This window comes from Phaeoacremonium minimum (assembly GCF_000392275.1).
Source record: "Phaeoacremonium minimum UCRPA7 unplaced genomic scaffold PA7_03_scaffold_3, whole genome shotgun sequence".
Lineage (NCBI taxonomy): Eukaryota > Fungi > Ascomycota > Sordariomycetes > Togniniales > Togniniaceae > Phaeoacremonium > Phaeoacremonium minimum.
This window is the reverse complement of record NW_006920910.1, coordinates 274825-287372: the sequence shown is the minus strand read 5'-3', so window position 1 is coordinate 287372 and position 12548 is coordinate 274825. Positions and strand designations below refer to the sequence as shown.

At 52.5% G+C, this 12548-nt stretch overlaps 3 protein-coding genes across 3 annotated transcripts; 2 read left to right on the top strand and 1 right to left on the bottom strand.

Moving 5' to 3' along the window:
* Nucleotides 1–2419: 2419 nt before the first annotated feature.
* UCRPA7_73 (putative cellulase family protein) lies at nt 2420–3664 on the top strand (the record flags this gene model as incomplete). Its single annotated transcript, XM_007912671.1, has 1 exon — nt 2420–3664. One exon carries the CDS (start codon nt 2420–2422, stop codon nt 3662–3664), a length of 1245 nt encoding a protein of 414 aa, XP_007910862.1.
* Nucleotides 3665–4025: 361 nt separating this feature from the next.
* On the bottom strand, nt 4026–5178 carry UCRPA7_72 (hypothetical protein; the record flags this gene model as incomplete). The annotated part of the gene is made up of 2 exons (XM_007912670.1): nt 4026–5060; nt 5116–5178. 2 exons carry the CDS (start codon nt 5176–5178, stop codon nt 4026–4028), a joined length of 1098 nt encoding a protein of 365 aa, XP_007910861.1.
* Nucleotides 5179–8579: 3401 nt separating this feature from the next.
* Nucleotides 8580–10308, top strand: UCRPA7_71 (putative nuclear and cytoplasmic polyadenylated rna-binding protein pub1 protein; the record flags this gene model as incomplete). The annotated part of the gene is made up of 5 exons (XM_007912669.1): nt 8580–8957; nt 9053–9148; nt 9211–9858; nt 9917–10046; nt 10106–10308. The coding sequence occupies 5 exons, from the start codon at nt 8580–8582 to the stop codon at nt 10306–10308; spliced, it is 1455 nt and encodes a 484-aa protein (XP_007910860.1).
* Between the last annotated feature and the right edge of the window lie 2240 nt (nt 10309–12548).

The following is a 12548-nucleotide window of genomic DNA, read 5'->3' as shown; positions in this document are numbered from 1 at the left end:
CCCCCGTGGACATTGAAATAGTCGCCAGGTCGCCGATGACCTCGCGCGGAGCTCGCTGCTCAGCCTTGCTTAGCCATTTTACACCCCAGACAACGAACAACAAGAACCACCCGCAATGGTCGAGACACAAACCCAACTATCGCCAACAATGACGAGCGGTAAAATCGAACGATCAGCCAACATCACCATCCCAGGCTCCTCTATCACCCTCCCACAGAATTCTGCCACGAGGCTGAGGAGTCAGCTCGCTCTCGATACTTATTCTCCCGTGAACCAAAACGGCAGCTTTGAGTTTGATCGTGTCATCAAGAGCGGATATGTGCAGAAGCGCACAAAAACAAAAGCATGGAAATCGATGTACCTGGTGCTACGACCGAATACGCTTTTCGTCTACAAGTCCGAGAAGGAGGACAAGCTCCGTCATAAAATATATCTTACAGACCTTACCGCTGCCACCCTTCTTAAAGACCCAAAGAACAAAAGACAACATGTTTTCGGCCTATTCTCTCCAGCCAGGAACTTCCATTTCCAAGCCCCGACAGCGCAGGATGCCCAGCAATGGATAGACCTAATTCGCAAAGATGCCAGGATAGAAGAGGAGGAGGAAGAAATGTTTCTGGCTAGTCCGGTAGTTCGTCGGGACTCTTATATGGGGTTTGGTGCTCTGTGTCGCAAAGAGCGGCAATCAGACCGCGAGCGGTTTGCTTCAAGCTCACCTGAACCTCAAGAGACCGCGATACCACGCTTTGTCCCTTCAGCCCGTCGACCGTCCCAGAATCTGGAGTATTCAGGAAACGAGCTAGCATCGCATTCTGATTTCTCCGACTCAGACATACAACGCTTACAAGGGGCATCGATTGAGAGCCTTGCTGTCCAGTCTCCACCATCTTCGTCGATGGAGCCTCGTCCGAGTCTGGGACTTAGGAACGCCAGTCAGGTCAGTGGCATCAACATCGAACAGGATCCAGACCGTATCATCTGGCAGGGTTGGCTATGGTGGCTCAAGAGCAAAGGAGGTGTGCGGCAATGGAAGGATTGCTGGGCTGTTCTTCGGCCGAGAAATTTGATTCTATACAAGGACGAGTCCGAGTATGCGGCTCTATTTATCGTTCACCTTGGTTCCATCCTCACTGTGGTGGATATCGACCCAATCAGCAGGTCGAAGACGCATTGTCTTCAAATTATTACCGAGGAGAAGAGCTACCGACTGTGTGCTCACGACGAGGAGAGATTGGTACAGTGCCTGGGAGCATTCAAAAGCCTGCTAGCGAAGAGGAAGGAGCTTGAGGCGAAGGCGGCAGCTGGTGCACCAGCCGTTGTCTGATAACCTTTTTACGATTTATGCATTCACCTCTTCCTGGAGCGAGGAGTCCAGGGATGGTAGCACTTGCTGCTACCGTTTACGTATATTACCATTCATGAAAGCGGTTGCTGTACTGTCAGGTATAGCAGCTCCAATGTGTTTACGAAGCTTACGATATGAATATATGAACATATGAGATACCACATCCTCTGTTACCATCGCAGTATGTACTTCTTCTGAAAGGTTGCCTTAAATCAAGCAATCGTAATCCGGGGGAAATGGTCTCCTGCAGCGCATAATGCAGGTGGCCAAGTAACTAATTTGTGCCTTGAAGTCCCCTACAGCAGCTAGAGTTATCCTGCACAAGTGTGAAGAGTACCAAGCGAATAGCAACGATCAATCGCACTTCACAATTTTGTGGCTAATGTGGCGTTGACCCCGCTGCATTACATGATCTTCAATGCAAATCGAACTCCTTATGAGAGGGGGAGATGAGCTATAACTGGGAAACCCCCAATGTTTGACAGTCGTCTTCAGCTGTCATTCGACATTTCCTGACAACCATTGGCAAGAGTGCCCAATCACACGTTGTATGGAACAGGTGGTTAGTGGCTTCCCGCTCACAAAGAACAGGGCTCAAGGCTTCTGCCTCTCCCTGAGGCAGAATGACTTCCTTCTAGTGTTTGTTTATTGTCTCCTTCGGTGACTTGGCCCTGTTCGGGGCTACTCCAATGATGCAGTTCGTAGTCATTGGATGCCACAATGGCTGGGTTCTACTCTTGTTCGGCCTTCAAGAGAGTTCAGCAGTCACACCCTGGACCGAGAATTTGTGCTATGGCATGTTCAATGTTACAGTGCATCTTGCACCTTCTAAGTGAAGCAAGTGATCTATAAGCCCATCAGGACAAAGTCCCAGGAACTCCCAAGCACCTCGGACCACGATACTTTGTCAAGAATCACATGTATGATAGCTCATGCAAAGCCCATGAACTACACTGGTGTATGACAATCTTGTCCTCATGTCGTCACAATCCTCTTACGTCAGTTTTTCATAAAGTATCAATATCGAAACGTATCTACCGAGCCATACATATCGACCATGCCAACCCAGCTATTATGAATCCATTCTTGTTCTTCCTAGTTGTACTGGGAATTGCCTCGCCAGCGCTGGGCTTGACTCTACCTCTACACACATCAAGCCGTTGGATTCTTGACGCAAACAATGAGCGCATCAAGTTCCGTTGTATCAACTGGGCCGGACATATGGAAACGCACCTCCCCGAAGGTCTGCATAAACAGTCCATAGACTATTTGGCAGACTGGATCCGTAATCAGGGCTTCAACTGCGTGCGCCTGACGTATTCCATCGACCATGCACTCAACCCGATGCTCAAAGTCTCTGATGCTTTCAGCCAGGCCGCCAGTCAGGCTGGTGTTCCCGTGGAGTCTATGCAGAGTCTCTACAACTCAGCGGTTGCGAAGAACCCTTTCCTCTCCACTGCTACCACCCAGGACGTCTATGCTGCGGTTGTTGAAAAGCTCTGGACCCGCGGTGTTATGACCATCCTGGACAACCACGTGTCTAAGGCTACATGGTGTTGCAATCTTACAGACGGCAATGGCTGGTGGGATTCGGCTTTCGGTTATAACGATCTGAATTCGCGATACTTCAAGACCGACCAGTGGCTGTCAGGGCTACAGGCCATGGCGACATGGGCGCAAGGCCGCCCCGGCGTTGTAGGGATGTCGCTGCGCAACGAGATCCGGCAGTCCTTCCTACAAGACTTGAACGGCCCCCACAACGACTGGTTCACATATGTAAGCCAGGCAGCCAAGCTCGTCCACAGCGTCAACCCAGACCTGCTGGTCGTGATCGGGGGCATCAGCTCGGCCACGGACCTCAGCTTTATCAGAACAAGGAACCTGGACACGAGCGGGTGGAGTGGGAAGCATGTGTGGGAGATGCACGCATACTCCTTCACGGTGACCTTCACCGACGTGTTCCAGAGCTGCGACGCCGTGCAGGCGGCCTACGGCCTCTTCGACGGGTTCCTGCTCGAGCAGGGAAAGGCGTACACGGGTCCGCTGCTGCTCTCCGAGTTTGGCGTGGGCATGACGGGCGGGCCGAGCCAGGGGCTCAGCGATGCGGATCGTCGCTATTTGCAGTGTCTCGTCGAGTACGCCACTGGCAACGATATGGACTGGGCGCTGTGGGCGTTGCAGGGCAGCTACTATGCGCGGAATCAGCAGACGGGCTACGAGGAGGCATGGGGAGCCTTGGACAAGGACTGGATGGGATGGAGAAATGCCGCTTTTCCGGGGATGTTGGGTGAAATGTGGAATGCAACCCAAGGTCCTTGACGATGAATGAAGCATGAAAATGGCTTATACGGCGGCCGTCCACTTGATTGTATATGATGGTCAAACTATGTATATGATGTCGGACACTAGCTAGGTATATCCCTTCAAGAAATGGCCAGGGAACACCGTCACAGTCAAAACGCTTGTTCCGTTTCTATCGGAAGTAATAAAACTGATGATTTCCATCTCTAGCAAACATACTGGTATATACCAACTTCTTTTGATCTCTGACCAAAATGCAAACGCCAGTTGGCTATACAAGAGACACCACTCTGGCGAGTTTGGAGATCATCTCCTGTAACATCACGAAGCCTGCAACGTCTGCTATACTGAATGCGTCTCATAGATGTTGATTGTTCCTTCAGAGTCCGAAGTAGGCGTCCGCGTCGCCCAAGCCACCCATGTCCGTATCGTCTCCCGCAAAGAAGAGGTCGTCGAAGTTTGTGTTGTCGCCAGCACCATCGAGATCTAGGTCTAGGTCGATGTTGTCCATGCTAGTGCTTCCGTCCAGGTTGAAGAAATCATCAAGACTTGTCTCTGTTGTCTTTGCGGGCTTCTTGGCCGCTGTAGCACCGGAAGTATCGCCAGCCATATCAAGTTGAGGTAGCTCCATCTGCGCTACGGGGGCGGCATCTGCAGCCGTACCCGTGCCACCAATTGTGTTTGTGCTCAGGCCAGTATCGAGGCCGTCGAGAGATAACAAATTATTGGCACTCCCGAAGTTGGTCAGGTCTAGGTCGTGGCTTTGGTTCTGGCCTTGAGTCTGGGAGTCGTTAGACGGGGCCAGAGAGAACATCATGTCAGTGAAGTTCAGCTCGTCATTTGACATGGTGCCGCTGCCTGTCAGATCGAAAGCATCGTTGAAGGAGGAGCCAGGAGCTGCCGGTGCCGACACTGGGGGCGTCGGGTCAGTCTTTGCCTCCTGCTTGAAAGGCTCGCTACTTGGCTGGGCGGGCTGGGCACCGGCTGGTTGGGGTGACGACTTCTCTTCCTTGACACTGCTGTCGGGCTGTGTGTCCATAGGCACGTCAAGACCCATATTGGGGAATGGCGCCGCAACATCACTGTCCATATTAAGATCCTCTTGGCCTCCGCCATCCATGTCTGGGACAGGAGCAGCCGGCGGAGAGGGCTCCTCAATCTTCAGCTCCTCGGGCTCATCAATCACCATGGGCGCAGCCGGCTGGACGGGCTGTTGGCGCTCAGCGCGGAGCTGCTCAAGATCGCGCATCAGAACCGACTTTGATCTGACAATCTGCTCCTCGAGATCGTCGAGAGCGATGTGAAAGCGGTTGTGTGACGCGACTATCTTGGCTTGAGACTTGATGTTGGCATGCTGAACGCTCGCGGGAGCGCCCTTTCTTGAGTTGTGCAGCAGCTTGCCTGTTTGCACCAGCTAGGTCCTATCAGTTTCCAACTGTTCATTGATATTAATGGTACTTATCACTTACGACCTCGTTCACCATCTTTTGCAACACGTCTATGGGGGCCTCGGGCCCTGTTTGAGCCACCATCATGAGGTTGTGAGAGTGAAGTGAGGGGGGGGGCCTGTCGAGGCGACGGGCTTGCGTTAGGGAAGAAGGGAGGCTGAGCCGAAGCCGATACCCTCAGCTCTCAATGAGATATGGAAGTAGTGGGATCCAAGAGAGTGAAACGGGCGAATTGATATGTGAAGATATCTCTACAATAGAAAGTCAGGGTGAGTTGGTGCTGAAGTTGGCTGCTGTCTAACTTTCCGAGGGAGGGTGTGGCTGTTAGTTTCCACCACAGTGGAGGGGTGGCTCCCTCGCTCGAGGTGTCGTTGGGTTCGGCAAACACTGCCGCCAGCGGCGCTAGTGGGAGTAGGTCAGCACTGTCAGTACGTATGGGTGGCCCTTGGGTAGCGTCTAAATTAGGACAGGCGGGACCACTGATCGACTCTATCAAGACCTGCATTATGCTCGCTTGGGATGCAACTCGACGCAATAGTTGCGCCGAATGGTGCTACTGCGTACCTACCTACTATGCAGTAGTGTCTACTGCAGATTGAGGACGAGCTGTACGAACAGACTGAACTCGCGCTGGGGCGGGCAGGCCCCCCACCTGGCCAGTCGATCCAGTCGAGCTACCGGTATTTGGACGGCTCGTCTTTTGAGGATCCTGCTTGACGCCATGTGTGTCGACTTGATATATTAGTCACTGGCTGCTGCTCTATCAAGCTTCCCCCAGGCAGCTGCCTGTACTTCGGCTGCATGCATGTCTCCGCACTCATGAGGGCCGCAGCGACTGCGGAAACTGCAGATTCTCTAATGGGATGGACTGGCAGACTGGCCATGAGATGAAGAGCAGGCGAGGACGCTGTATGTATGGATGACCTGGCTGGAACAGCTAGCGGGTTGCCCCACCATACCCTCAGTACCTGAGTTGCACTGTATCAGAGTGTGGGACGTTCATTGGCGGCTTGTCACTGACAACGGTTGCACGGAAAGACAGTTGCCGTCACTGCTATCCCTCCAAGATTGCCTACCTACGACCAGATATCTTAGGTACCTATCGGTATCTGGTTTGTACTTGAGACGTTGGCTCAACCGTCCCTAATTGAGTGATGGGCTGACATGGTGAAGCCTTCATTCACTGAACCAGAGTAGGTTGCCGCTCATGAAAGAGATCCAGGCAAGTTAGCCTGGTCCAGTCTATCTTGGCTATTCCAGTTGTCCACACTATCTGGTCTTGTTTCTACTCGAGATCTCAGTATGACTCAAGTAGCATCTTCTTCCAGGGTATCGGGTTTGGGTCTGCTACACCGGGAGGGTCTGTGGATGTGTCAATTGCAAGATCTCTGCTCCCTGCCCCCGGGTGGATAAGCCGTCTGTGCTTCAAGGCTCGGGAGAGCTCTGCTTGCTTATTTCCCGTGTCAGGATACCGGTACTCGAGTTTCTCGGGCCAGAATAACTCCACCCAGTTCAGCATCTACGGTACCAAAGCAATACCGCTAGATGTGTTCTGCTTATTGTGTTGCGTCTGTAGTCGCTTCTTCTTCTTATTATCTGCGTGGCTAGGCCCGCAGTGATGTTGCATGGCAAACGATACCGTAAAGGAGGTGTCAAGCAAGCTCCTGTCATCCCCGAACCGTTGCAAGCCGCAGCATTCCCGCCGTGGCCTTGTGGCCTTGTGGCCTTGATCGCGTGCTACCGAGCTCCGATGCTGCCGCGTCTGCATTGGGCTGGCTGTGCTAGCCGTCGTTCGGAGGGTATCTGCGTGAACTGCGATACTCGAGCATCGTTGTTATTCCCAATCCGTATGAAATGGAGAATCATTCTACTAGCGCAGCCAGAGGACCTCCTAGAAATGACATTCGACAGTTTCTCTGGCACCATGATTCTCATGCTGAAGAGCAATAGCTATGCTTGTTAACATTCTTTTGCCTTCCGACTTGAAGAGAGAGATGGAGGGTCAAGACCAAATACTACCAGGGGTTTGTCTGCCTTCCTGGTCTGTTCTTAGATTTTGGCAGAAGTTCAAAGACGGCACCAGAGCCAAAGACAAGAAGAAGGGACGGGAGACAGCAGAACAAGCTTGGATCACAGGGAGAGACACACACTAAGGCAGCTACAGCCACGCCACAGTCACCTCTCGACAGACAGACAGACAGACAGACAGACAGAGAGAGAGAGAGAGAGAAAGAGAGGACCCCCAATTTTCCAAGCCGTTACCATCGCCTAGCTTTAGGCATAGTGTAGTGACTAGATAGGTCTTACGTACCTACCAGGTAGCTGAGCGTTAATAGAGACAGGTTCTTAATCCTTTCAATCCATGCACGCTGCAACCTGCAACCACAATGCACTGGCCTCCCACTGGCAGCCGTCTCTCGGTCCGTCTAGTTGTCTAGCTGTCTATCTGGCGGGCCTCAGTCTAGCGAGCCTAGGGACTGTACTGCATAGTATGTACTGTACCTACTGTACCTTTGGTAGGGTCCCAAGGTTGGCCTGGTCTGGCAGCTCTCCACCATACAAATGGCACGATCAAAAAATTGACCCCATCCCCCCCCTCCTCCTCCACTAAGTCTACACTGCAGCACATTGAACCCTTTCCTCTTTTTATTTTTCCTTCCCCTTCCTCCCTCCTCCTCCTCTTCACCTCTCCATTTCGCAGGGTACGAGAAAACCATCTTCTCTGGACCGGCGGCTGCTGCAACGAACCTCTGGGGGACTGCTCCTTTTACGGCCGTTTCTTTTTCCCTCTTCTTCGTCGTTTCCTGCTTCTGCTTTCCCTTATCATCGTCACGGTACTGTGCTGTTGTGGCCTGCCTTAACTACCTAGGTCCCTCCATCCAGGTCCGCCTCCCGTCCGTCTCGCCTGCGCTCCGTCCGTCTGCCCACGGTTACGTTAGTCTCCGAACACATTTCGTGCGTCCGTCGCCTTTGCTGTCCTCGTCCGTCGCCTCTTCAGCCAAGCTTAGCTGTCTTGCTGACCTGCCGGCTCTAAGCATCCTTTCCATTTCCAGCGTTGGGATTTCTTCTCTTGCATTGGCGCATCTCTTATCGGGCTCGCTCGTACGACGAATCTCCTACTGTTCCTCTTGATCGACAACGTTTTCCTCCGCCTCACTGGCAACTCGATCCGTTTTCGCTGCGCAAAGAAGGGTCGCAAACCACCTCCTTTGAGCTCCTGTTTCTGCCTCGAGTCCCCAAGGAACTCTTTTCTTGTTGGGCCAGATCACTCTCCTTCTCAAGAGACAACAACATACACACGGTAGACTGCGCTTGTTTGCGAAGCTTGTAGACATAGACTCTTCAGCTTTGTCGCTCGCCGTCTGATATTCTTCTTCCGGCCAACTGAGTTGCGCCACTTCAATTAACAAGCCCGCTCAAATCAAGTCCGCTGCTGCGAGGACAGCTTCTCACAAGCCCCTTCAATAGCCTCCCCATCAATCACCATGGCTGATGCTGGCCCCCCTCCCGCTGGAGCTCAGCTTCCTCCCCCTCCTCAGCCCAACACTGGGGCCCCAGGATATGAGAATGGCCAGAACGGCCAGGGAAACCCTGCGCATATGCCTCCGCCGCCTCTTCATATCCCTCAGAACACGAATCCTATCCCGACTGCCATCACCTCGCCATTGACGGGAGGAGACCAGAGCGGCGGCATCATGTCGCCAAGCAGCGGTGGTGGGTTTGTTCGCCGCGCTGCACCCGAGCCTAACAAGCGAGCTTTGTACGTTGGTGGACTAGACCCCCGTGTGACCGAGGACGTTCTGCGACAGATTTTTGAGACGACCGGGCATGTTCAGAACGTCAAGATCATTCCTGACAAGAATGTAAGCTGTTCCTCAACCAACATTTGACAGTAGTTGCTATAACTGCTGTTCTCTGCCCACAACCAGTCACTTTGCTAACCATACCGGTGCTACAGGCCAAGGGCTACAACTATGGCTTCGTGGAATATGATGACCCAGGTGCAGCTGAGCGTGCTATGCAGACATTGAACGGACGCCGTGTCCACCAGTCGGTATGTGTGGCGCGCTGCTGCCCACTGCTCTTCGTCGCAAAGCAGCTAACTTTACTGAACAGGAAATCCGTGTGAACTGGGCGTACCAGTCCAACACTACCAACAAGGAAGACACATCGAACCACTTTCACATTTTTGTCGGCGATTTGTCAAACGAGGTTAACGACGAAGTCTTGCTTCAGGCCTTTTCAGCCTTTGGTTCTGTCTCCGAGGCTAGAGTCATGTGGGACATGAAGACTGGTCGCTCCCGTGGGTACGGCTTCGTTGCTTTCCGGGACCGGCCGGACGCGGAGAAGGCGCTCAGCTCCATGGACGGCGAGTGGCTTGGATCTCGTGCCATCCGTTGCAACTGGGCCAACCAGAAGGGCCAGCCGTCTATAGCACAGCAGTCGGCAATGCAGCAGATGGGAATGACCCCGACAACCCCGTACGGCCATCACCATTTCCCAACACACGGTGTTCACAGCTACGATATGATTGTCAGTCAAACGCCCGCGTGGCAGACTACCTGCTATGTCGGCAATCTTACGCCGTACACGACCCAGAATGATCTCGTTCCTCTCTTCCAGAACTTTGGCTTTGTTGTTGAATCTCGATTCCAAGCCGACCGAGGCTTTGCATTTATCAAGATGGATTCCCACGAGAATGCCGCTATGGCTATTTGCCAGCTGAATGGCTATAATGTTAATGGAAGGCCGCTCAAGTGCAGTGTATGTCTTCCCCTGAAGCGTTGACTTGCCCAGTCCTATTCACTGACATACTCGGAAGTGGGGCAAGGACAAAACCCCTAATCCCACCCAGCAGTTCGACCCAGCTCAAGCCGGCTACAGCCCCCAGAACCCTCAGGCTCCTGGAGGCTACCCAGGGACTCCTTCAACGTACTTCCCTCAGTATGGTGGTAAGTTATGGGGTCGCCGACAATCTCTGCAATTGGCCTTACTAACATATCAGACGTAGCGCAATACGGAGGTCAGCAAGGGAACTATGCTGGCCCATCGGCCCAGTCCCCCGCTGGCTACGGAGGCTCGCCGATGGGTTACGCCGCTGGTCCGCCCAGTGCTGGAGGTTATGGCCGAGGTCAGCAGCCGCCTGCTCAACAATGGGCACAGCCACCTCCGGGCCAGAACTTCAACAATGGCTTTCAGGGTTATCAAGGTTGATCTGCAAAGTCCATCTTTGTGATGTCTGGCGAAAATCAGTCTGTTCTTCTTCTTGGACTCTTCTGCTGGGGTACAGTATAGGGAATATTTTGTTGTTGATGATTCTCTGATGGTGGGATGTCGAAATGGATTTGCAAGCCGACACATCACCCTTACTTCTAGCGGCGTTTACCTCTTCTCGGTTGAAACTGTGAGGGTTTTTCTTTCTTTCTCTTTTGGTGGAATAAAGTTCGGGCTCCTTCTCTACTTCTTCATACCTTGTGGTGTACTTCACTTCTGCCGTACTCTCTTGTTCTCCTTTGCTAGTGATTCCCAGATGTTCAATTCTCATCAGTTCGGGTTTGTAGTTGAAAGCATGTCCATCTCGATTGAGAAAAAAAGTTGTACTGAATCTTTCCGTGTTTGGATACCACCTTACAGCAGCATTGCGAGGATATCTGATGTTTGTTCCACCTTTCTACGCTACCTTTTATCACCACATTTTCCCCTTCTTCTTCTTCTTCTTCTTCCTCATACTTTACCTCCTTTGTCCCTCTCACGAGTCACGAAGTTTCTATTATGACCAAGCTCACATAGGTGAGGGTCGCATGGTTTTTTGGGTTGTGTTTTTGCTCGCGAGGGATGATGACGCCAGAAATTAGCAGCACAGATACGAAGGCCAGGCTCCCTTGAGACAGCCTTGGTTGGGTATTCTCTTTTTTCTTTTCTTGTTGGCAGGATCTGAAGCTGTAGGGAAGGCCCCGTGGGGTTAGGGAAGATATGAGCGAAAAAAGACTGTAAAAAAGACCATTGGAGCATAGCCAAACTAAAGTAGGCAAATCAATCGAAGATTGTGTTTGACCAACGATGGCAGCCACCTAGATGATGCAGGTGTGTCTGACCATGACTGTGACAGCCGCATTCAACCACCAGGCTGGGGAGCAGCCCTCGCATTTCTTCCTTGATGTAGATAGGCTACTGGGGGCTTACTCCATGCAAAGAAAGCTCTCATCAACCGCGTTACCTGTGGTGAGGAGCCGGAGATGCTATCATACTGCATAGTAGCTACTCTGACATCCCAATCCAAGACCTGTCTCCAGGTCGTATCTTGTTACAAGATGTGTGGCTTGCCAGCAGGAAGAGGCCAATCCCACTCAACCACCACCGCCGCCCCCCCTGCGAGGGGCATTGTCTTTCTGCAGTCCCCCACTTGGCGTCATTGGGGCGATTGGTCCGCTTCCTCATCGTCACTGCATACTACATAGCAGAGAGAATCCCCAATGGCGGCTAATGGATTATAGTGGGATAATCAAGTGCTGGGTGGCACGGCGGCTGCCGTGGTAGTGCACTGTGTTTTCCCTGGAGCCTGGGCTGGGGGACGGGTGAAGCTAATATAAAAACAGTCTCCGTGGCCCAGCATCAACTTGCGTGATGCCCTTGAATACCTAATACTCGAGCGAAACGCGCGTGGGTGGTGGCGGCTGCTGCCCTGAATTGGCGGCGGCAATGAGGTCATCTCACGCTACTTGGGTTATAGAGCCACTATTGAACTGATTGATAGCTGGACTGCACAGCCCAGACTTGAGGAGTTGGGGATATGAGAAACGCGTGGCGCTCTTGTCCTTACGTCTTGTAATTATGCCCCGAATGTCATTGTCCGTGGTAGCTTGTGTTGGAAGGGCAGATCAGATCAGATCAGATTTTTTTTCTCTCTCTGGCAGAGTAGAGGCGGGCCATGCAACCGCGACCAAGTCACCGCTCATCATCGAGAGCTGTAAGAAGTGTGCATCAAGTCTTGCAAATCATGTGGGGTCCCCACCGGCCGACTTATAAAGGGCAGCCAGCCATGCTCGAGAAGAATAAAGCGCTCTGCGTAGGCGCCTCCGAGGAGTGGACTCGAGAAGCTTTGACAGAACTCGAAGGGTCAAGTTCCTTGCGACCTGGAGCTCGTTGCGGATTTTCAAACAACACAGAGAGACAAGGAGGGTCTTTGTGGCCTGTGATCAGCAGCAGAGCAACCACCAGCAACTACCAGCAGCCTAAGGTTTGCTTAGTAGTTTTAGCTTCAAGTGATAACGTTACTTGGAGATGATCAAACCACTGGCGCGCATGTCCTGCTGTTGAAGAAACCGAATGCTGGAATACCTACTACTGTACTGTACAGTGTGGGTGTTGAGCCGCCATCACTGTTCATGACTTCATCCAGCTCCAGGGTTCCTGGCTCTGAGTCACCAGGCAATCTTCACCCGCTAATCTCCACA